At 37.3% G+C, this 25710-nt stretch overlaps 1 protein-coding gene across 1 annotated transcript; it reads right to left on the bottom strand.

The window, feature by feature from the left end:
- Nucleotides 1-5421: 5421 nt before the first annotated feature.
- rpl30 (ribosomal protein L30) lies at nt 5422-8762 on the bottom strand. Its single transcript, XM_056233923.1, has 5 exons — nt 8665-8762; nt 8502-8550; nt 6040-6185; nt 5782-5912; nt 5422-5524 (listed from the first exon to the last, which is right to left on the bottom strand). The coding sequence occupies exons 2-5, from the start codon at nt 8520-8522 to the stop codon at nt 5472-5474; spliced, it is 351 nt and encodes a 116-aa protein (XP_056089898.1). The 5' UTR covers nt 8523-8550; nt 8665-8762; the 3' UTR covers nt 5422-5471.
- Between the last annotated feature and the right edge of the window lie 16948 nt (nt 8763-25710).

The raw sequence follows: 25710 nt of genomic DNA, 5'->3' as shown, positions 1-25710 counted from the left end.
ATGTCGTAAGAACCAGTGTTCCTGCTGTGAACAGTTACAAAGCTCTATAAACTTAATATACGTGATGACTCTGATTTAGATGAGAAGTCAAGTAGATTTGAAACATTTGAATGATTCTGTTGACTGTTTCATGCATCAGGGAGGATCTGACTTCTACGGAGCCCCTAAATTTGCGTTCGATTGCAAAATGTTTGCGTTCCCCTGAAAAATGTTGCATTCACTTGCAAAATGGTTGCGATCTCCAAAATTTTTTTGCATCCGCTTGCAAAATGTTTCCGTTCTCAAAATTTGCTAAAATTGGGAAACTCAGGGGAACGCAAAGGTTTTGGAAATGAACGCAAAGTTTATTGGGGGAACACAAAAAAAACGTTCCTGCGAGAGAACGCAAAACCATTGAAATATGTACCTTTAGGGACTCTTTCTGTACACATCAGATTAAAGGACTTGTTTAAAAGAAAAAATCTAGGTTAAGGTGCGGTCACATTTACTGTTTCAATAGGAATCCACACGATTGTGATGGCGAAAGATTTTCCTTCGCAGATTTCGCAACAGATTTAAATTGGTAATGCGAATTTACCGCGTTGATGAACAGAAAGTTACTTGGTTTCAAAGCGACTTCTGTTTGAGCTGTGTTTCATGCATCGCTACACTATTTGACAATAGTCAATTGACCTTTTGCTCAAAAAATGTCAGTAATGTGGCCACATGTTTACAGTGAGGCACTTAGAATGGAAGTGAATTGGGCCATCCGTAAATGTTAAAAATACTATTTCAATAGTACACCTAAACAATGTGTGTTAATATGATTTTAGTGTGAAAAAAATGTGATTATAACTAATTTTACTACTTCTTTGCCGTGACATGTAGGCTAATGCCTAAAATGCTAAATTGACTATAAAATCTTAAACCGCTTAAAACACAAGTTTTAACAGAAATATTAATGTAAGTGCTTTCATAAAATTAGAAGGATTCACATTTCTGCTTTAAAATCATCCAAAAAATTTCCCCATTCACTTCCATTGTAAGTGCCTTGATTTTTTTTTTATATATATATTTTGTGATAATCAACCATATGCCGCAAATGTTGTCGATTGATCTAAACGTTCATTGAACCAGGACAGTGCTCAAATGGATAAATGAGAATTATGTGTAAGGAAATAATTTTTTGTCATTTGTTGAAGTTACATACTCCTGTTTAGAGAAGTAGTATAACTTTTCTGTCATTATCACTAGGTTACAATCTGTGGCTGCAGACTGCAATGTTTTTGCGCATATGAATATTATTTATTCATGTTATTGTCTGTGAATGGTGTTAATCAGTAATTGTGACAAATTAAAAGTAAATTACGTTACTGCCGACAGTAGATTAGCACCTAGCTCGGTTTAAGTTAACATGGCATCTCCCCCAGTCATCTCCAAGCTTCTGTTATTGGGAACGTTTTTCATTTTTATATACAGTGGCTATGCAGGGTATTTTGTAACATGTATCCATAGCTGACAATGACTAAGTACTTACATTTAATCATCATGGTAACAATAGGTATAGAAGCATTAATGAACGTATTAGAGATTGATACATATAAACATTTCCTTTCATTGTTCTAAGCGTAGACTTTCACCTTCATTTCAGCATCTCAGATTCAGCTTCAAGAAAGCAATGTTTTTCGTGACTCAATTTTCAAATTATTCTGTGTATTTGGAATTTTGCTGTTGGTATCATATTGTGACCTGTACATTTTAATTATTGTCATGATATTCCTCGTAAAAATGAAACGGTTATCAATGAATATCACAAAAATTAATTCTCAGAAACCCAGAATAATGTTTGTCAGTAGGTAGAATGACTGTGAGTGTTTGTCTTTGTCTTGTTGCACATCCTGTATTGGGTTGACACTGGCTTATGTCTTATTCATAAACAATAAAATATTACAGTAATGCGTCAATATGGCTGTGTATCTCTTTATTATGCAGGTGACTAAATGAAGATAAAGGATAAATAAATTGTTCAAAAACTATTAAGTACAGTATTATTCATTATTAGTGACCAGTATTATTGGTTTGATAACGTTTACCTTTGCATGATCAGAGAAAGATTCACCTACTTTTATTTCTGGATGAGCAGAACCATGTCAGGGGTTTAGCACTTGTGTTTGTAAGAATTTACAATATATACACTTCATCCACTGACCTACTTTTGATGGTTTGGATTCCAAGGATACTGTCCAGTGAATAACACAGCCTGCATGATGTCTTTTCAGAAGCACTGTTGAGATCTCATGTACAGTTCCCTAGTTATCCGTTTAATTTTTGCAAGCTCACTGAACACGCTCATATTTATCTGTGTGGGTATTAGAATTAGACTTAAAAAACTGATGACACGTGACTGAGGAAACTAGGGCAATCACTTCACTGAAGAGAGCTTTTGATGTGTTCTCTGCTCAAGCGCTTTAGGCCTGTCACAGTTTTATTTTGGTCTGAAAATCCTTAGGAAAAAAGTATGTCGATGCAGCAGCACGTTTATAATGCCTACAATATTGCCATCATAGAATGTCAAGGGCTGTATTCAATCAGTAATATGTAAATATGTAAAAAAGAAATATACTTCCTTGATCTAGGCCTAATAGACTAAAATTAAAATACAATTATCCCATACTCGTCTTATTTTGCATGTATTATTGGTTATATAAAAAACCATTACGTTATCATCATTGCAGCATCTTTAAGAAATATAATTTAATGAATTTTGATAGCTTTAGCAATTTTTCCTTTCTTAAACTAATTTATAAGTGCATTAATCATTTAGCACCTGAGCCACTAAGTACATTTATTGAGAGACAGCCAGGACAACATCCGAGTCACTAGGAGCTCCACAAATCATGACTGTAAAATAGCATACTGCAGGACCAGCTTTGGACAGACGACCTTCTCTGTGAAGAGTTCTAAACTCTGGAACTCATTACCTTTTGAAATCAAGACTGTGCCTGACTTTAAGATGTTCACTTCCAGGCTTAAAAACTGGTTAAAAATAAACCAAAAGTGTAGCCTACTCATTTTTAATTATTATAAAAGTTGTATATGATATGTATGTATGTTTGTATTATTATTATTTTATTTTTTATTGAAGTAGTTAATCATGTAAATTTTATTGTGTATAAAAGCCCTTCCAGGGACAGGAGTTGAAAATTAGCAATAGCTATAAACTTTATATGCAACAGATCAGTGACATGCTTGGTTTTGACACTATGTTTGTTTGCATTGTCCCTGTCAAATAAATAAAAAAAATGTTTGCTCTGTATTTCAGTTCTGTGCACTCACAATGGAAAAATTATCCTGAAAATCCATATAATATATTATATATGCGTGGATATTATATGTGCCTGGATTACAAAAACTGTCCTTATTTAATTGCTGACAAGTTGGAAAATCGCACACAATCCATAGTGTCAATGATAGCCATTGAAATGACATCACGGCACCATGAGGTTAACTGTGGAATGAAGCAAATCAAATATTTTATCTTTGAATTTTTAAAAGACGAATACCAACCTCTTTCATATATAGCATGGAAAAACAACATCAGGAAAACTGCTTTGGTAGCGATTTAAAATGCCGTTATAATACAACTTATTTTTCAGTTAAATCTACTCTAGACATCATGTCTTTCAGAAAACATTTTAAGACTGCAGAACCTAATTATATATCAACTATTTTTGGAGTGAAACTTTCAAACCAAAAGCAAAGATTTGTATTCTGCTCACAAAAGTGTGCGCACCCCGTGTTCTGAAACGATTCAACTGAAGAATTAAGGATAAAATGCATTAGATATTGCGCCCTCTAATGGTAAAATCATGTTATGTGTAAATTTCAGCAATGTTTTTGTGTGGGGTCAAAATGCCAAATCAAATTGCATGTTTTTTGGCACGTGTGCAAAATAGTAAGTATAAATGTCTACAATTTGCACAATAAATAAATACACATGGCTTACTGATCAAAACTGATGAGTTGATTCTCAGTGAAACTGTCATATTCTTCACTACTTCTAAACATTATTTCATCGTGCGAGTCATCACATGCTAAAATGATCCATTCACTCTAAAAAATGCTGGGTTGTTTCAACCCAATTTTGGGTCAGACATGGACAAACCCAAATGTTGGGTTAAAAATGTAATTAGAAAATGTAACCCAATGGCTGGGTTTGTCCATATTTGACCCAAAGTTGGGTTGAAACAACCCAGCATTTTTTATCAAAATCTCTGACATACATGTAGCCTATATTCCATAAATATGTGACATTAAATGTTTGTATTGTCTGCTGAATTGGCAAATGGCCTGCCATTGAAATGAAATGCGAATCACATTCTTACCAATAGTTTAGATCATATATATTATGGACTAGTGAGTTAGCCCGGCATCACTACCATTTTTCAGTAGCTATAGGAGTACATTATTTTGTATTTATACAGTACATTACATTTTGTAGAAATGTGACAAAACATAAGTGTAAAAATGCTACCTTGAATTTTCAGTTAACGTAACATTTCTACAAAAAATAAATGTACTGTATAAATACAAATGTTCTTTTTTTGTGTGTACTACAGAATCAACTTTTCCAAATAAAATGTTTATACCTACTGTTAAAAGAATCTAAAAAGCTCAGTGATTAAAAAGAGCATTCAGCGAGACAAAACTGACAATCTTGAAGTGCAGAAAGCAGTCAAGGTCAACAAAAAAACCCCAAATGTTTAACAAATATTTTCATGGTGAAAAAACATCTACACATTTTGACCAGTGTGGTTCACACGACAAAAACACTTTATATTTTGTTGGCATTGGCCAATTTACTGACACAATAACTAGGTTTTGAAGCATGAATTAAATATTTTGGCGAGTTATATTTTGAAGACACACAATAGTCCTGATGTTCCAGCAAACAGTTGTGACAATTGCACTTATAGTTTAGAGAATGTTAAAAACTGTAAATTACAGGTTTAAGTAAATAGCTCATTTGATTCAGATTCACCCCACGACTAGATCGAGAGAGAAAATAGATTTTTATTATTTTAACTAATTCTCCTACTGCAATAGAACAAGTTGAATTCAGTTTTCAGTATGTGTATATAATTTTTCCAGCTAATAGGAATAAACTATGAACCCTGTTCATTCTTCAGGACATTGAGAAAAATAAACCTATCCCAAAAAGCATATCCAAGATTTCAAAAAGGTTATCTTTCTTTAAAAAACAACAACCACATGAATCATAGCAAGTAAACAAAAAGTGGGATAAATATCCGATTTCTCAACATTATCAAAGGTGAACAGATGAAAAAAAAAAAAATCAAGTTCCATCTCTCATGCAGTTTATCCATTAAACAAATCAAACCTGAACAAAAGCGGAGACAAAAATAACCCAAAAAACCACAATGACCGTTTCAACCAATTTTATTATTAATAAAGATCTGGTGGGAATGGCTCTACTTCTCCCCCTGCTGCTGGTCTGGCATGCTTCTGATGATGTCAGAATCGCCTGGGAACACGAGAGGAAGGCATTACTTCATTTACTTACATTTATTTATTTATAATGCAGAGAATATTAGTTTTCATTCAGATTATCTAGATTTCTACTTCTGAAACAGTGCAAAACATACCAGCAACCTTTTAAATCTACATTGACTTCATATAAATGACCTATTAGTCCAAAAGTAACAATACAGTATGACGGAAAGTTACAGGCAAACAAAATTACTAGATCAAGTCGTATCAGTTCTGCCAGTGAATACACACCAGGGTCAATGATGGCCAATGTGCACACCCTGTAGTATTTGCCACAGGCTGTACCGAGCTCAATGTTGTTTCCACTGTAATGATGGACTCCGGTTTTGGCCAACATAGCGTAGTACTCAATTTCAGATTTCCTGGAAAAACATCATGAATCATTAAAATTATCCTCAACCCTCACAAAACTGTATTATCTAAAAGGCCACAGATTATTTTCATGGTGACAGCAGATTGACAGAAATATTCAAGCAGGGAAACACGCACCTCAGAGCAGGACAGTTGTTGGCCAGGATTACCAGCTTGGCTTTTCCTTGACGAATCATTTTCTGAGACTGCTTGTATCCGAGAACGTATTTACCGCTCTTCATCACAAGCTGCAGTCTAGAGTTGATGGACTCCAGGGACTTTTTCTGTAAAGATGAAGATATGGAACAAAACAATAAATACACCAACAGCACAGAATGTCAAGAAATAAGCTTCGTCTTTTTCTATTCAAGGCTTCAAAATTGGAATAACCATTTTGAGACAACTTCCAAAATATTTTAAACAAAGGTAGGTGTGTGCTCTGCTATTCCAATTTTTGGAACAGTTTTTCTTTTCTTCAAGCAGTTAGATATATATTAGTCTTCACTTCTTTATTAGCTAGACAATTAATTTGATTTGTCTTTAAAGCTCCAGTCCGTAACTTTTTTAAGTTAAAAATAATCCAAAATAATTATATTAAAAAAAACTTATTCTGCCAGTGGTCAAAACTATCTGCTTGCCATAGCTAGATTCAAAACGGTTAGCTTGTAATAATGATTTTAATTCCAGTGGTACTGGTGGGTTTCCGCGGGAAATTCGAGCATGTCTTTGCGTCATTACGTCACACCCGTACACATAAAGAAGGAGTTTCGGCTAGCCGGCTATACTGCGCGTGACGAGATGTTTAGATGTATAGGCTTTTCTCGCAGCACTTTACATGATTAAACTTATGGCATCCAGAAAGATCCAAACAACAATCATCAGTGTCAACTGGAGATTCAGCAGTTATAAAACCCAAAAGACTTCGTACTTCGGATTTAAGGTGGCTAGAGAAAGAGAAAGAAACCGTCTCATGCGAACACAAGGATTTAAACATCGGCGGGGCTTTTGAAAAGTGCGTGAACTCCGTGTTTTGAAGGGGTTCGAAACGGAAGAAGAGACGGCTTTTTTCTGCTGAACAATTAAGTTAAGACATTTCAATAGTTCAATCGTGTAACAGTACGTTTTCTTAATTCACACAGTTATGGAGTTTCCTTTGTTGTGCCTTTCTCGTTTTGCTATTATGGAGAATATGAATTCTGAACTACACAGGTAACCATAAAACACATTAAATTTAACATTAGTCACGCAATGCTGATGTGATGTTGTTAACATGAATTTGAGAACAAAGTAGGCTATAATTTGCACGGTTGCTGTAAATCGCGTTGATTAAATCTAACGAAGCTTATCATGTCGAATGCTTTTTCCCCCTTAGTTGGTCAGAACAAAAATGGATGTTACTTACTTGTTCAGAAGACATTTTCTTATGAAAATTCTTATGTTGGTCAAACTTTCAAAAAGTGAATCTGTGATTCTGTATGACAGTATCCACACAGCGCGGTGACTGACAGCACCACTCGCCTCAAAGCACTGTGTTCATCCGCACTGTTTCATGCCGATTTACAACCCACGTAAAGATAATAATTCCGTGAATCACTGCAGTTACAGATTTCGAACAGAGAGATGGCGACAAAGAGGAAAAGTTACGGACTGGAGCTTTAAGTATACCTAACATTTCACAATGACTTGTTGATATGTACTTTCTAAAGCTGGAAATTTTAAGATGCTCTCAGAATGACAGCTCTGGTTCTCAACCATATATATATATATATATATATATATTTTTTTTATAATATACATTTTTCTATATAGACTTCTTCGCTCCGATGTAAAAAGATGAAATAACTGTGAAATGTCATTCTGTTTAATGTTTCAATGCTTTTCTTTCACTTTTCACTTAGAAAATGACTTTGAAATAAACAAGTTTACATGTTAAATGTTTAACATGCCAGTTGTCAGTCATTTCTTTGACTCAGGTGTGAATCCTGCGTTTTAATCTTGCCTATATCACACTAATCATACATGTATTCAGTCTTTAACACAATTACATTTCTTAAGCAATTAAAAACCATTCGCACTAAGTTAACTTCAGTCAGCGCACTTATGGTCACATGTACACGGTTTATATCATGTCTATTTCACAGACAACTATAATTCAATACTGTATCTCACTGACACTTCATAAGTACTGCTCCTGTACAACATTTATTAAACAGTAGGGTGTGATTATTTATTAAATGCGCTTTTAGTAGACGATAATAAACGTTACTTTAAACGTTACGTAAGACCTGTTTTCTACACCACGTTTTCAGGGTAAACTTGATATATTAATGTTCACAATCTATTAATTTTTTTAGAGCAATTTCCTTAACTAGAAACACCCTGCGCACCTAAACTAGCTAATACTCAGCCCATACAACACCACGCCAGCGAGCAAAGATAAACATTTGCACAATATAATATCTAATATCAATTCAACTGCGTAACAATAGTCATATACATCAGTATTTGTGCATGTAAACATTTTAGTTTTTTTATAATCAGGCCTGTAGGGAGCTTCCACGTGAAGTTCTCCAGCATGCGCAGCATCGCGCTCCACTCACCGTTTTCTTTGCGGCCACCATTTTTCCTGACTAGTCCGATCTGGCCAACCTGAACACAAAGAAGCGATAAATCAAGATCTACACTTTCAAAATAATGCGCTCGTATTCTTCGCAAAACTTTTAAAGGGATTATTTTAATAATTTCCAGCAGAGCCGCGCTCACCTCCTGATCACACCAAGATGGCCTCGTAGAGAAAGGGCTTCCCAGCGTGCACCGCGCGCGTAAACCTCACGCGCCCGCATCGCGAGACCGCGCAACCTCGAGATCACAGATCTCAAAACAGTCACTCTGGGACGTGTAGTCAAAGAATCTTTGGTGAAGGCGAGTGGTTCTCAACCTTTTGACTCCAAGGCTCCTAATTGTCCACCACAACAATATTTTCCACCTGATAAAATATTTTAGAGCTTGGCAGACCTAAAAACATCCATCCATCCATTCTCCAAACCGCTTTATCCTCTGCAGGGTTGCGGGGCGTCCAGCATCTCTGGCCACAGGTGGAGACCGGGGACACCCTGGATGGATGGTCAATCACAGGGCTACCTAGAAGTATGTTATAAAATTCTCATGGAGTTATATGATTGTATGAATTTACACAAATTTCCCATGTTCAGAAATCCCACTTTTAAAATTAGGTTACCTCATTTATCCAGGTTTTTTCGAGACAATGGGAACCCTTAAATAGAAAAAGAAAAGGAGAGGGTAAATTTAGAAATGTCTTGTTTTTTATTTATTTATTAGCTTATTTTAATGCTTGTTTTGTCTTATTTTAAGTCATCTTGAGGCCTGATGCCCCCGAGTCCCATCCCCTGGTTGAGAACCACTAGTATAGGCATATTACTCAGAACTGCACAACCTGTCAAACATAGCGTACTCATTCTTCATTATTAAATTTTTTTAGAATAATTGTATAGTCATGAAATAGCAAGAGTGTAAGTGGGTGATTCTTCAATTACGGGAACTTTTATGTCCCCAGGTTATACATTCATGTTAAAAATACTATTTTATCAAATAAATAGTTTAGTTATTTCAAATAATATTTATTGCACCACCAAAAAATGTTATACACTAAAATCAGTATGATTTCCATTTTTAAAAATGCTTTCATCACTAATATTTGGCTACTTAGGCCTTGTCCCCAACCCAGACTTTAAAACTTATCTGCTCTGAAAATGTGATCAAATGTTATCAGTTAATTAAAAAATCACAATATATGTTTAAACAGTAACTTAAAAAGGCACTTGATGCATAATTTGGGTTCATATCTGTGCAATTTGTGAATATTTTTAACAATTTAGTATTGTCCACAACAATACTGTCATTACCGCGACAGTCTATGATTACAACAAGGATATTTTTTAGGGTAAGACTTGTTTATGCCATAACCATGGAAATGAAGACTAGCAGGGGAGCACATGTCAGCCATGAAAGAACAGTGAAATTTGATGTCTGAAAAAGTAAGTAATTTAATCATGAATTCCTTCTGATCATGGAGTAGACTTATTCAGCGTCATTACCATAAATGCTGTAGCAGCAATATTTTGATAAATATATATATATATTCACAATGATTTATGTGTATTTAAAGGTCTTTTTGTACTAGCTGTTGAGTAATGTTAGCAAAACCATGACCTAGCATCTTTTTTCCTGAAAAAAATGAAAAATGTCATTATCGCAACACGTCATTACCAACACACAACTTGTTGTGATGGTAATGACAAGTGATGGTGGTAATGACATGTTCTGTGTCACTATCTATATCATATTATGTGTTTATAAATTAAGTTAAAGAAGCATAATAGTGTGATTTTACAATGAAACTTAAGTGAGATGCCTTACTTCCTAAAACTATTTTTTGTCTTATTTTTTAACCAGAATGGCTCCCAAGAAATCAACTGAAAGGTCTAGAGATTATAGAAAAAAATTGAAGGAAGATCCTGTAAAATATCAGCAGTACATTGACAGAGAAAAGGAAAGATACAAAAGAAGAAAAGAAACAGGAAAGCTAATCTCACAACTTTCAAAACGGGAGCAAAGGCAGAAACTAGAGATGGGCCGATTACAATTTTCTAGGCCGATTCCGATTTTTCAGAGTTTGACCTGCCGATACCAATTTTTAGCCGATTACGATTTCATTTTTTCTAATCACTTTACAGCACACACAAATATTTATTTTCTCTCTTTTCTTTAGTAGAACATTTTACATTTTGCATAGAATATTTTTGAACAGTAATCACTATAAAATAGGACTATATAAATTACTCCTGGTGTGGGAAATTCACACACATCTAAAGTGCAGTGTTATGGAAGAACCATTTCCTTCTTTTCACATCCAATATCCAACAAAAAAAGTGTTAATTTCAAAAAGAAAATTCATTTTCTTTTCTGACAAATACTCCAGTTCTTGTTAAAACACACCTGACATGCAAATTCTGTGCATTTTGGGCACTTTTGTGTGAAATCATATTTATTTTGTCCATCAAAAGTGTGCTTTCGTGAGCAATGCAGCAAAAATAGACTCTGCACCGAAACCCGTGCTTCACCGCTGCTCACGTGCGGCTCCTGCTCCCGGTGTGAATGCACTCATTGATTAACATGCACGCTTGAAATAATACGCGCTGCTCACGTTTGCGGTGTGAAACGGCCGTAATTCACGAGGTTTCCAACATGTGCGTTCCGTGTGCACTTGTGATGCTGATGTTGCTCGATATTAATCATGCGGCGCCCGAGTGTATTTGACCGGCATAAAATGTCATCGCCGATCATGGCCAATCGAAAATCGGCCAATTCCAGTCACCAGCCGATCAATCGGTGCATCTCTAACAGAAACGCAAACAATGGAGAGTTAACCAAAACAATCAAAGAGCCAATGACAAAATTCGACAGGAAGTACAGCTTCAAACACCCCCCAACATCTCCAGACATCCCCCCAAGATCTCCAGTGCAACAGGGTCAGAACAGTGAAAATGAAAATCGTGAAACTCCTTGCAGAAGAGGTCGTAAGAAAGTTAAAGGACAAGTTCGGTATTTTACACAAGCCCCGTTTCAAGATCATTGCTGATGAAATAGAACAAGATTACAATTTGGACACATGCTGCTGTCCCGAGAATTTTCGGTTTCTGTGGTTGCACCCCCCCACCTCCACAATGGTTGCATAGGTGCACTGGAACAATCCTTCCTAAAACGCATTAAACTTTAGTTTACAAAGACGTTAAACTCACCGAGTGGTCTGGGGTGTTCACTGATATGCTGACACAAAAATCGCTGCAAAAGATGCTTTTCAACTCCATTGACTTGACTTGGACAAAAACTATGATAAAACCTGTTGGAAAGCATCTTTTGCAGCGATTTTTGTGTGAGCATATTACATAGCACATTTCACCTAATGGTAATAGTCATAGTTATGAAATGTTTATGAACGATACTGTGACAATTGATATATTGTATGGTTTCTTCATGATTGAAATAAACATGTTCAAGTTGATGGTTGTGTCATATTTATATATATCTCCTTACATCTGTCCATTTCTTTCAACAACACTCACCAGAAGTCATTATTTAAGCCTTTAAATTTGATTTATGTATCAGTACACTTTTCATTTGTCATTACCAAAACACTATGTCATTACCAGAACAGTATGTCATTACCACCACGTTGCTTAATTTACAGCAAACATACCTTTAAATCTGTTTTATGTTCAAACTTGAGGTGCTACATGAAAAGCCTAATGAAATACTCATCCACCTATTCAAAGAAAAAACATCTAAAATTAATTTTACAGAAATTAAACAAAAGTGTGCTTTGATGAATACAGGAAAACACATTTTGATGGTAAGAACAAGAAAATATATGGAATTCGCAGAATGGAAACATTTTGTTTTTTATATGTATTGTTGAAGGTTAACAATGTTTGCAAGATGAATGAGTTTAAATGATCTCCTTGATACATTCTTCGCATTATGAGACTTTTTGATGTTGTGATGGGAATGACGTTTTTCAGTGCCAGTTGGCAAATAGATATAAAATACTCAAATTATATTTAAGCTCAGTCGTGGCCATTATTATATCTTTACATCAAAGCATGTAAACATTGTCTTGACATATTCCAACAAAATTCAACCAGATTTCATTCATCAAAATGTAAGATGGCAAAATAGCCCCCAATTGAAGAATCACCCAAGTATGGGAATAATGCAGTGACCAAAATGTCATACAAATCTAAACAATCTTATATTTGAGCTTCTTCACCCTGCTGGAAAAAGCTCCTTGTACACAATAAAGTGAATTTAACTTAATTTTCAAACTAAAAAATAAATAAATTTGTTTTCAATTTGTTTCCCCCAAAAATACAAACACTATTTTAATCTATATAAACTGAATTAATAATAAAATACAGGATTTTTCAGATTTTAAGTCCGAAAGTGAGCAGGATATATTAACGTATGGCTTCGGCAGGCGTGTGTCTACACTAAAGCCTAATTTATATACTTCTATAAATAGAAGCTTAAGCTACGTTGTAGGCTGTGTGTGAAATTTAAAAATTTGGAATTCTTTCTCTTCTCTTCTTCAAACAGATAGCGTCAATGACAGGAGAGATCAATATATCAAAGAAATAACAGAAATGTTCAGACAGTACATCCTTAATAACAATCGATGAAATGTTTAGACCCTTACTGATAAGTAAATCTATGTGTGTCCACGATTGTGTGTGAGACCATGTACATGCTGAGTCAGATCAAAAGTTTTAAAAACAGTTCTGATTTCTTTTGCCATATTGGTTTCTGCATTATCTATGTGAAAGTTAAAATCTCCAGCAATGGCAAAACAGTCAAACTCTGAGGTAATTGTTGATAACAGTTCTGTAAAGTCCTCAGCAAAGGCTGGAGAGTATTTTGGAGGTGATAAGTAAAATGTGTGAAGCACCTTTTAACACAATACTCGAAAGACGGTTAATACCCAAATGATACTTGCTTACATTGATAGACATCTTTAACCCTAAAACAGGCAACGTGACTCACGAGTCACATCGTTTTTATTGTCTTTTTTGGGGCATAAGAACGATTTTTTCATCAAATCATTTTATCACTTATGACAGCCTGGTCTGTCTTGAGTATGCTGGTCACATGATTTGCTTCAATTTTTTTGTGATTAATTAGTCAGCCTGACCTAAATCCAACATGGCTGCCAGTGGTGCAGAACATTCAGATTTTGAGATAAGTAAATATATATTAAACTTACTTTTCTTCTGAAAAAAAAAGAATACTGCTAACATTAATTGTGAACATTGTCTTAGGGTGCTGAAGGAGAAAATTAAGTAATATGTTGTTCATGTTGTTATTTAGCACGTTTTGAAATGTATGTGACTCCTGAGTCACGTTGCCTGTTGAGGTATAAAAAAGGGATTAAACTAGCTCTATTTAAAATGCACTATTCAAACTTAAATGATTGTAATTCAAGAATGCTTTGGAATATAGACCTAAGTTTGGTCTTGTTTTAAAGAAAACAGTCAGCAGATTATTGCTGAAGTGAAATGAAAGTATGAAAAAGTTATGGAAGTTTAAACTTACAGTAAATCAAATAGACCCCTTTTGCGCCGACGTCACAATTACGTCACAGCGCTAGCTGGAGGGAAAACAAACGGACAATACAAACCAGCACAGATAAGGAGCTTAAATTATTATTATTATTATTAAATGTCATCTTGTTGTGTTGTTGGGTGCAAGAATCAATGAAAAATGAATATGCTGTATCTGGAATTTTTATTTCTAGAAAATATTCACATCATTAAAATTGCACCGTAATGTCACTCTTTACATTGTCGTCTTCTCGGCGCTGGCTAGGCAGAACTGCGGATCGTACCACACAAGTCTTGTACATGACCATTTAGCACATAGTTATAGGCATCTAAAGATTTATATGCCCTCAGTTTCTCTTTCTGCTCTGGAAACTCCCGATATGAAGTAGAACGCGGAAGTTGTGCAAGTAGCCTAGTCCAGGAGTGCTTCTCAATTCTTATTTGTGCATCCTCGTTTCCTTTCCTCGCGTCTCAACCCCACCCCCGGTAGGATGTGAGGGAAGGCTGCAGGGAAAGAAAATGAAAGCTTTTTTATACATTGGAATACTTGATCACTCGAGCATCACTTCACAGCGTCATTGGCAGTGCTCAAAGGATCTGCCCTTATGTTGTTGAAGTTTGGTTATTTAATAAATTCATAATAAATAATAATAAAGCATGATTAAAATGATTGTGACCGATGTTAAGGAGGAGGAGAATGTATACGTGCTTCACGTTTAGTAGATAAAACACTTCTGCAAAGGATACACCCGTGTATCTTCGCTCATAACTCCTCAGGAAGATTCCTCCCTCCTCGATCCTCAGCTCCTCTCGGTGCAATTAGAGAATTGAGATGTCCTTCAAGATGGCTGAGCTCGATTGGTTTCCGAGTCATAGGATGGCGGATGGAGGAGCGAGGAGAGGAGGAGGGATATTGAGAAGCACCCCAGGACTGCGTTCAGCCCCGACAAAGGCTGGATCCCAAATGGCACACTCCGGCCTTGTGGACCTCCTTCGAGTTCACACTTGGTGACGTCAGGAAGTGCAGACCTAAGGGAAGCTGGGCTCAAGTCCACGAGGGCACATGGGAGCAAGGGGGTAATCCACCAGCCGGAAACTGAAGTCTCCCAGGGGGCCGCCATTGGCTAGCAAGCCTTCACCTGCTGTTAGCATTCCATTGACTCCCATTCATTTTGGCGTCAATTTGACAGCGAATAACTTTACATCTGAGGCGTTTAAAGACCCCATTTTTCCATTGTTTATTTCTAAAGAAACACGAAAATGTATATAAGGCTCCATTACCTTGTATCTTACGTTATGGCCCCGTAAAAGCAGTTTTTGTAAAAATAGGCTAACGATTGCGTCATAACACGCGACTCTCTGTCGCACAGTAGAGAAATTACCGTATAGCAGAAGTGGAAGCTTGCGCGCAATCGGGGGGACGTGGAGGCATAAAGTCAAGGGAGAAGCCCATAGAGAGTTGTAAAGCTGATCCTGCTGCTAGCTCACAGACAGCTCCTCACGCTCTCCGTGTCTGCAAGATTCGGAAGGGAATGATTCAGATTCCTCTTTGCACAGCTCCTAGAAGACGCACAACTGTGAGACAGGTTGCTCACGTCATATCTCCGTCGTCCAGCTTAGTTTGAGCCTGCGCAGTGCGCTTGGCAATCAGGAAGTGAGTGCTTCTAATTGACTTCACTTTTCTCCGTTGAAGTCTATGGGGTTGCTGTGTCCATTTCTTTTACTGTCTATGCGTGGGAGTGTATTTTGGGACAGGCTTGATGACATCATGCCACTGAAAGTCAAACAGCCACGAAACTCCTCCCCTTATTTATCTGATTGGGCGTTCGCAATGATGGTAGGTAACTCGTGTGGAGGGTGCGAAAGTGCAGGCTTCGCTGAAGTCCGCATCGAGAGCACAAAGGCGGCGTTTCTGAGCACACTTCTGAGCGCTGAAATGCCGAATGGGACACCCTACTGACTCGTACACTTGGCGAGCATGCGCAATTTAAGGCCACGAGACCGAACTGTGTCATTTGGGATCCAGCCAAAAAGTTGCTAAAAGTTTTTTAAACGGAAACGGTGGTGCGTTGAACACACTGTTCTGATGACGCAAGAGTTGCAACTATGGCAGCTGAGAAGGCCATTCTTCATGTTCTTTTTGAAGAATTTTCGGAGCCTGATGAAATCGGTATAAATACGTGTTTAATACTGCAAAATACGCTCGATGTTACAGTCACTGCCCTTGCCGTCCAGAATAAAAGAGAACATCCCAATCGAGTGAAGGGTGGAAACTGTGGTTCCTAATTATTGTGATCCAACATTTTCCTCGCATTTAAAGATGAAAAGACAAACATGTCTTCTAATATCTTCAATTGTTGCATATACCGAGCTGCAGCAGAAACATTTGTAAATGACTTTACTTGAACCCATGTGAGAGCTGCCTCTTTAATACCACGTGGTTTATTTACATGTTGCTGCTGATTGGGCTGACATTTTTGACAGGTTTGAACGTGCCCCAGCTGAGCTTCGTGACGCACTTCCGTTTTGAAATAGCACATCTCACTTATTTCCGATTATGTTTATTTTCAATGTACTGTAGTATTGAGCAGTGTCCGCAAGAAGATTAAAAAATGTGGAAATTTTTATAGACAGGAGAAGGGGTATTCTGATGTTTACTGTGTACAGAATTTTGATTTGCGTACTTGTTTTTTTACTCATTTATTTAATAATTTACTTGATTTTATCATGGGAAATGACGCGTACAAAATCTAAATCTCTGTCCATCATTTTAAAAGGCTATTTTCACACAATTCTGGAAATATTTACATTTTAAACCATGAAGGCGAGCCAGTGGATTTTGTGTAAAACAAGTTGTTTTTGAAATGAGGAAGCTATAACTAATCTTTTATTTTCCTCGCAGCTCGTTGGTTATGGGGTGATGCGCTATAAAATTATTGCGGGGCAAATTAATTGCAATATTAATTTAATAATAAAAGTAGTAAATAATAATTTAATACAATACTTGGAAACGTCCAATCCTCTTGATAAGGCCGAGCTGATGTAGCCTGGGAAAACCCAGACAACTTCCGGCAAATTTAGATTTGCTCTGAAAGTTAGTCTGGCAAAGAGCTCATTCAAACTCATTTCCAATCCGCCGAAATCGAGGCACCAATCAGAAACGTTGGGGCGGGCTTTACATGATGACGACAGCGCTGGGATTTTGAAGCAGATTTTGTAGCCTACATTACAAAGATGGATGCCGCCGTCGAACATCACTCGTTCGAATCAGCTATCGCGTCTGTTTTAAGCGATTTGAACGTTTCCTTTTTGTTAAAAACCGAGCAAAGAACAACACTCGGAGATGTTTCTGCCGCTCTGCATACGTCATCTCCTTCATCGCTCTGATTGGTTTAAGGTCTATCCGCGACGTCCGTTGGTGACGCCCCTCTGGAAATGATTTGTCTATGACGCTTTGCCAGACCATAACTCAGTTACAACTGAGAATGGTCTGGTTTTAACCAGGCTAGAGCTGATGCTGATCATCTTATGATCATGGTCTATCGGCGCATAGCGTGTATCAGCTGATCATCGTCTATCTATCGGCACAACAATACAATACAATACAATATTTATTTATAAAGCACATTTAAAAACAGCCAAGGCCGACCAAAGTGCTGTACAAAGGAGAGGATATAATAAAATGCAGTACAGGACAATAGAAATAAGCAACTAAAAGTCAGGGGGAATTAAAAGCAATAGAAAATAAAAAGGTCTTTAAAGAGGATTTAAATATGGAAACTGAGGGAGCCAGTCTGATATAGAGGGGCAGACTGTTCCAGAGTTTTGGGCCTGCAGTCGCAAATGCACAATCGCCTCGTTTTTTGAGTCTGGATCTAGGGACGGTAAGAAGGCAGTGGTCACTGGATCTTAGGGTACGAGACGGAGTGTACAGACAGAGCAGGTCGGTCAGGTACTGAGGGGCCAGATTGTTAAGAGCTTTTATACACAAAAAGTAAAATTTTAAAATCAATTCTAAATTTGATAGGTAGCCAGTGAAGTTTAAATAAGATGGGAGTGATCGATTCATACTTGCGTGTCCCAGTGAGGAGTCTAGCCGCTGCGTTTTGCACTAACTGTAAGCGAGAGAGAGGAGACTGGGATAGACCAAAGTAAAGAGAATTGCAATAGTCTAGTCGAGATGTTACAAATGCACGAATTACTATTTGGAGATTGTGCTGAGTTAAAAAAGGTTTCACTTTGGAAAGTTGGCGGAGATGGAAAAAGCATGACTTTACAACAGCACTGATCTGTTTCTCAAATTTTAGGTTGTGGTCAAATATTAGGTTGTGGTCAAATAAGAAGCCCAAGTTTCGAGCACAGTGAGTTTCATACGTTGCGAGGGTACCACAGTCAACATCATACACACAGTTTTCCTTTGGCCCGAAAATAATTATCTCTGTTTTATTTTCATTTAAATTTAGAAAGTTACTTGAAAGCCAAAGTTTAAGTTCACTCAGACAGGCAAGCAGAGGTTATAGACCATTTTTATCATTATGTTTTAGAGGAAAATAGATCTGCGTATCATCGGCATACAGATGGAAGGATACTCCATATTTATTGAAGATGGAAGCCAGTGGTAGCAAATACAGAATAAACAATACGGGGCCAAGGATTGATCCCTGTGGGACTCCGCAGTTCAGGGGCACACTAGAGGAGGAGTGATGCCCAATACGGACACTAAAACATCTGTTGGTCAGATAAGAGCGGAACCACTGCAAGACTAAGCCTTGAAAACCCACAGATATCTCCAGGCGCTGCAGAAGGACCTCATGATCAACTAGGTCAAATGCAGCACTCAAATCTAATAGAACTAGCGCCAGGGATTTCCCAGAGTCGGTTACAGTGAAAATATCACTTGAAACTCGTAAAAGAGCGGATTCAGTGCTGTGTAAAGCTTTAAAATCAGATTGGATTGTTTCGTGGAGAGAATTTACTGATAAGTATGATTGTAGTTGAATCAGTACAACTCTCTCAAGGATCTTCGAAATGTAAGGTAAGTTAGAAATAGGACGGCAGTTACAAAGAGAGGAGGGATCGAGATTTTTTTTTTAGATATGGCGTCACCACGGCAACTTTCAGACTGTTTAGTAAGGAGCCAGTTGACAGGCATTTGTTAATTAATAGTAACAAGCCAGGACCAACTGTGGCCATGATTTGTCTCAAGAAAAGAGGTGGAATAATATCCTGAGGACAGATAGTAGGTTTTACATAACTAACAATTTTGTTACATTTGTCTAGGTCAATCAGCTCAAACTCAGACCAGGTGGATGGACAGAGTAGAGTATCATGCGTATATACAGAGTTCGACAAATCAGATCTTAATGAAGTAATCTTATCAACAAAAAACTTCCCAAAGTTGTCGCAGAGAACAGTAGAGGGCTCCAAGATGGGATGCACAGAAGGATTTAAAACCGAGTCAATAGTAGCAAAGAGCGCTTGAGGTTTATGGCGATTGTTGCATATGAGTTCAGATAAATGTTTACATTTTGCAGACTTTGCAGCTTTCTGGAACACCTTGTAGGCGTTTTCCATGATTTCATACGAAACCTGCAGATGGTCCTTTTTCCATTTGCGCTCAGCCTGTCTACACAACCTGGCACGGGGGTTATCGCAGGGCCCTCCAACAAGCAGGGCCCTCCGCAGTGCGTGCCCATCCGCTACGCCACTGCACCTACCGAGTATCATTCATTCAACTATAGGCCTATTTTAAAAGACTGGAATAAAAGCACCAGCGCAAACAAGCAATCCCTTTAGTCAAATTCATTTAAAAATGTAAACCCAACTGATATGAAATATCAGTAAGAGAAAAACACTGTTAATGAGAAGACGAGCATTGGACTGCAGGTTAGTGTGTAAATATATTTAGCCTATCATTCAGAATGCACAGTTGGAAAGTGCAGTATGTGCGCTGAACGTTGTACCGGAAACTCCCAATAGCCTAGCCTACATTACTCGCCTCACCCTGTTTTCTTATGTAATTAAATTGAAGATTTATACCATATAAGGATACAAAACATCTCTCTCATTAAACTGAAAGCAAAAGTCAATGTGTGTTACTCTTGATAAGCCACGTTTTCTTGTCGACACTAACAGAAAAGAAATCTTACTCTCTTGATGAGGTCGAGTTTTGATGCAATGGAAGTGGACAAATATATCTTGACTGAGGCGCTCTCTGCCATTCTGGGAGTCACTGTGAAATTGCAGTCAGATTGCAATGGTTTAGATGGAGCCATTAAACTGCATATTACCAGTCTTACAACTCTTGCCCTTCTTGGTTATGAATCGTTCATGTATGTGGTCCAACCTGTGAGTTATATAACTTATTTACTGGCGGGGTTGTTGTTTGGTGATCAGAAAAATTCGGGAACCCCGAAAAACGAAAGCGCAAACTCTTCTATCCGGAAGGAGTTATTTGTGATCCCAGATGATTTTTTCGACCCAGTGTTTGACTTTGACTTTACGAACATGTCCAAGCCGAACTTTGATGCCTGCATGCGCGGGGACGAGCCGTATCAACGGCCCTACGGGTGGATGCGATTCGCGCTGAAGGTGCGGGACAAATACCCGGACGGGAATGCTTGGCTGGGAACAGTAGGATGGAGGAGCCGTTCCGCGCCCGGTGAGTGGCCAGTCTCCTACCACGGAACCAACTTACAGGGGGCTGAGGGCATCATACAATCTCACTACAAGGCGGGAGAAGGACAGGCTTACGGAAGAGGGATTTATTCATCTCCAGACATCAACGTGGCAGATGTCTACGCAACAAGCAAGAAATTCACCTCGCAAAAGAATGGAAAGACTTACAAAGTCATCATGCAGAACAGAGTCAACCCCCAGAAAAGGGACATTATCGGGGGAAATAACGTTTGGTTGGTCCGTGTTCCTGAAGGCACATCTGCTGCGAAAGAGAAAGAAATAGTGGCGAGTTCAATCCGGCCTTATGGCCTTCTGCTTAAAGAGGTGGAAGGCAAACAATAGGATAGGCTATTAAAGTTTCAACTTTCAAATCTTCTGACATTGACTTTTGGTTAAAGAGATGTTCATTACCATATACAATTAAATCGTTTATTAATCCAGCAGGGTGTTTTTCAAATCTTCTGACATTGACTTTTGGTTAAAGAGATGTTCATTACCGTATAAAATGAAATCGTTTATTAATCCAGCACTGGTGTTTTTCAAATCTTCTGACATTGAATTTTGCTTAAAGAGATGTTCATTACCATATAATTAAATAGTTTATTAATCCAGCACTGGTGTTTTCGATATACCTGCTTTTCTTACTGTAGTCTAGCAGAAGACATTTCAAAATACAAAAGTACCAAAGACCATTAGGCCTATTTAAGAAATGTTCCATTGAAACAGGGCAATGCTATGACTTGCACAACTAGCCTACTTCAGCGTTCTACTTATGCTGCCTTCACGTGCTATCGGGGTTATCATAAATGCTATTTTCCTGGTTAAAACATTGGACATGAACGCCCTCTCGAGTCAAAATTGGAATGCGTTGAGCTTGTAATCAGTAATCGTAAAAAGGTATTTCCAATAGCACGTGAAGGCAGGTTAGTGACATGTTCACTCTACCTTTTTCTTGTTCAAAAGTCAAATAAATAAACATATTTTACATTTCTTAATCAATTATGTATTCTGAAAAAAGTTCAATAATGATTATGATATCATTGAATAATGAGATATATTTTAGGCCTATCTTTTCTCAAAAAGTTGACATGAAATTGTACAGCTGAAATAAAGTTTTTTAAAGAAAAAAAACTTAACTGTCTTTGTTAGACTTTTATTAACGTGTAAAAAGTCTCAGTCCTGGTCAGATAGCCTATTTTTTCTTTAAGCTTTATCTTTTCATTTTACAACAAAGGTACTTTTCAGAATCTAATAATAAATTGTATGTTGTATTCTGATAATAAAATTCATGACCCAAAACAATGTCATGATGATAAAATCCCCATATCCTTATAATTATGGCAAATGTTTATATCCAGAGAATGATGGTTTACCTTTTAGCAAGTTGTCCTTTAATTGCCTGTTGCAAATACTATTTCACCTAATTTCATAGTCTTCTTTTCTTTGATGTAAGGCTACCCCCTTAATTTTAAAAACTTGACGGTTGATCCTCTGCTTTTGAAAGCATGGTTTCCAGTCACGGTCCCGATGAGATGATGATTGTAATCAGGTGTGCTAAATAAGCAGGACATACAAATGTGTAAAAATCTGGGTCCTCACTCCCAGACTGAAAACCTCCTGTGTTACACGTTGTTTCATAACAGATCAGAGATCTTGATAAGTTCGATTAACGCGATGGAAGTGGACAAATATATCTTGACTGAGGCGCTCTCTGCCATTCTGGGAGTCACTGTGAAATTGCAGTCAGATTGCAACGATTTAGATGGAGCAATTAAACTGCAAATTGCCAAACTGACAACTCTTGCCCTTCTTAAAAATGAACCAGTGACTTGTCTGACTTCTTCTCTGTCGCGGTTGTTTGTTGGTGATAAGAAAAAATCACAAGAAACCCCGAGAAGCGAAAGCGCGAGCTCTTCTCTCCGGAAGGAGTTATTTGTGATTTCAGATGACTTTTTCGATCCGAAGTTTGACTTTGACTTTACGAACATGTCCAAGCCGAACGTTGATGCCTGCATGCGCGGGGACGAGCCGTACCAACGGCCCTACGAGTGGATGCGATTCGCGCTGAAGGTGCGAGACAAATACCCGGACAGGAACACTTGGCTGGGAACAGAAGGATGGAGGAGCAGGTCCGCGCCCGGTGAGTGGCCAGTCTCCTACCACGGGACAGACTTCCAGGGGGCTGAGGGCATCATACAGTCTCAGTATATGTCAGGAGACCGTCAGGCTTACGGAAGAGGTATTTATTCATCTCCAGACATCAACGTGGCAGACGTGTTCGCAAAAACCAAGAACTTCATTTCGCAAAAGAATGGAAATACTTACAAAGTCATCATGCAGAACCGAATCAACCCCCAGATTCGAGAAAAAAAGACCAAGGACATTTGGTTGGTCCCTATCCCTGAAGGCACATCAGTTGAAGATGAGAAACAAATAGTGGAGAGTTCAATCCGCCCTTATGGCCTTCTGCTTAAAAAGATGTAGGCTTATGCCTTGTTGAAAATGTTCACATTTGGAATTTCCTTTCTCTTTAATTCATGTTTGTGCTGCCTTATATGTCAGATTTGTTTAGTCTATTGATTTCATAATTGCAAAAGTTGAATAAGTGGTGTGTGTGTTTATGGAGAGAAAAAAGAACTTCATTCATCATATTTAAAATAGAGGACAAGTGTGTATAGGGATGAAATTCCATATTGTATTAAAAAGGCATATACAATTTTTGTTTTGCACCTTATTTTTGCATGAAGGATTTGTTTTCGTACAAATATGTATCATGCATGTTTAGAAAAGCGTGATCCAGTCAATTTGCTTCTTTTTGGGGCAATTTGACCCCAGAACACACTGCAAAAACACAAACAAATCCAAATGAATGGCAAACATCTATTCTACACTGTTAAATTCATTGCATTTTATATTAGGGGTTCCTTAAACATTTTGTATGGAGAATGATTAAAGCATATTATTATTTAATTAAACATGATTTAGTCAATGTTAAGAATATTTGTCAATTTATTGGAATGTCATTGTGTTTCAAGACAACAAACAGAATATAGTTAAATGCTTCTCATGCAACGTTTTTAGTTGTAACCCTAACTCTAACCAACAAATATAAATGTCCTCATTATTTGAATGCAATAAGAGCAGAAAATTATTTATAGGATGGCAAGGGGGCTGGCATATGGACCCTAACCTGTACGTAGTTTATGGCTTGGCATACACATTCATGTGAATATCCGAACACTTGTATTACCACAAAGTAATCATCTATAGGCTACTGTTTAAAAATAAATAAAATGTCAATATCCAGTTCACAGACACTTAAACAAATCAACAGATTCTAAATGTATAAATCACAAGTTTTAGTGGATCAAGTTTAAAAGCAACACTATAAGTCTGTTTCCGTTTGCAAACAAGTTTTGAGTTTCTGGTATTAATAGGTGTGGATGCCTGTCTGTGGACCACTTATCGTTAACTAAAACCATTAAAAAATATATTACTTGAAATAAAACAAACATTAACTAAAATAAAATAAAATCTTAAAAACATCAACTTCAGCCAATTAACACTGAGCATACCTGTTCCCAGGGTCCTATGTTTCCTGAGATTTATATGGCACATAAAGAACAGGGGTGGATCCAAGGTGGCCCAGAATTATCCCAGTATATAAATGTAAGCAGTGTTTCCTGTACCACTTTTCGGTATGGTGCTTCAATACAAAAAGACAGTGTCCTGAAAATTATGGCAAGAATGCATCTAACAAGACGTTTAACTTTTTTTTTTTTTTTTTTACAGTAAAATACTATTAAATGAACAGATTTGGGAAGTAATCTTTTAATTTATGAAAAAAACATAAACTGACATTGACAATTACCTGCGTGACTTTACATTTCATGGTTGTCACGTTCTGCCAGTGTTTTTGGACTTTGAGGGGCCATTTACGCGACACTGTAAAACGGAACACTTTTTATGTGTTTTGGCCGTTCATTTACACGACAATGGCATTTTGGAGGGCTGAAAATGCAAACTTTTGAAAAAGTGCAAGTTTTTGAAAACGATCCCGTTTTCGTTTCTGTGTAAACTACAAAAAAGCACATTTGTGAAAATGGTACGCATAGTTTTTCTTCACAAAGTGACTTCGCCAAACTGGCCTGGCATGCATATTGCAGTGATTTTTATAGTCATTTTCACAGATCAATGTGAACGGGATCGTTTTGACAACGTCTACGTTTACGTTTTTAGAACATCATTGTTGTGTAAACGTAGACTACCCTCAGTTGGGTTTGCACTATGTTCTTGTTCATCTGTTGCCATAGTGTTTGGTTTGTTCTCATGTGTTAGACCTGTGTCTTGTTAATTATCTAGTTCGGTCCCTATATTCCCTGTGTATAGCCCTCTGTCAGTTCTCGTCTCATTATAAGTGGTTGTTCGGTTTCATTTAAAATATTCTTGAAGAAGAGTCATTTTAAGTTTGTTTTAATAAAAGAACTGCAAGCGATTAGATCCTGCAATTTTATTTAGGCCTACTGTTTTTATTGCAACAATTGTGTGACAATGGTATTTTACATTAAAACCCTTTAGGGTTGTGTTACAACTTATGGTGTAGGCTGTAAAAAGTGTATAGTATTATTTTAAGGTCACATTACCATGGTGGTGTGTTGTATTTATGTGCATGAAACTGTGCACATTCAATATAGTATTTACTTCAGCTTGTGGAAAAGCTATGTGTGATTACCTTTAATTTATCATGTGTCTCTTTACCTACAGTGGTTATAGGGTTAGAAGTTCATAAAGCTAATAGGGCCTTGTGCACTGACATTATCCACCATAGTTGTAGATTTAGATATGGAAGGTAGGAGTATTCATTGTATCAAGATGTTGTCTTCTACAGTTTTTATGACATAAGTTTGGGTTGGCCAGTGCTACTCCAGAAGTCACCTGTAGATGTCGCCAAAATCAT

The sequence above is a fragment of the Rhinichthys klamathensis genome, unplaced genomic scaffold, assembly GCF_029890125.1.
Source record: "Rhinichthys klamathensis goyatoka isolate OS25496 unplaced genomic scaffold, OSU_Roscu_1.1 h1tg000384l_1, whole genome shotgun sequence".
Classification (NCBI taxonomy): Eukaryota; Metazoa; Chordata; class Actinopteri; order Cypriniformes; family Leuciscidae; genus Rhinichthys; species Rhinichthys klamathensis.
The sequence above is the reverse complement of the archived record's forward strand: the minus strand, read 5'-3'. Positions and strand labels throughout refer to the sequence as shown.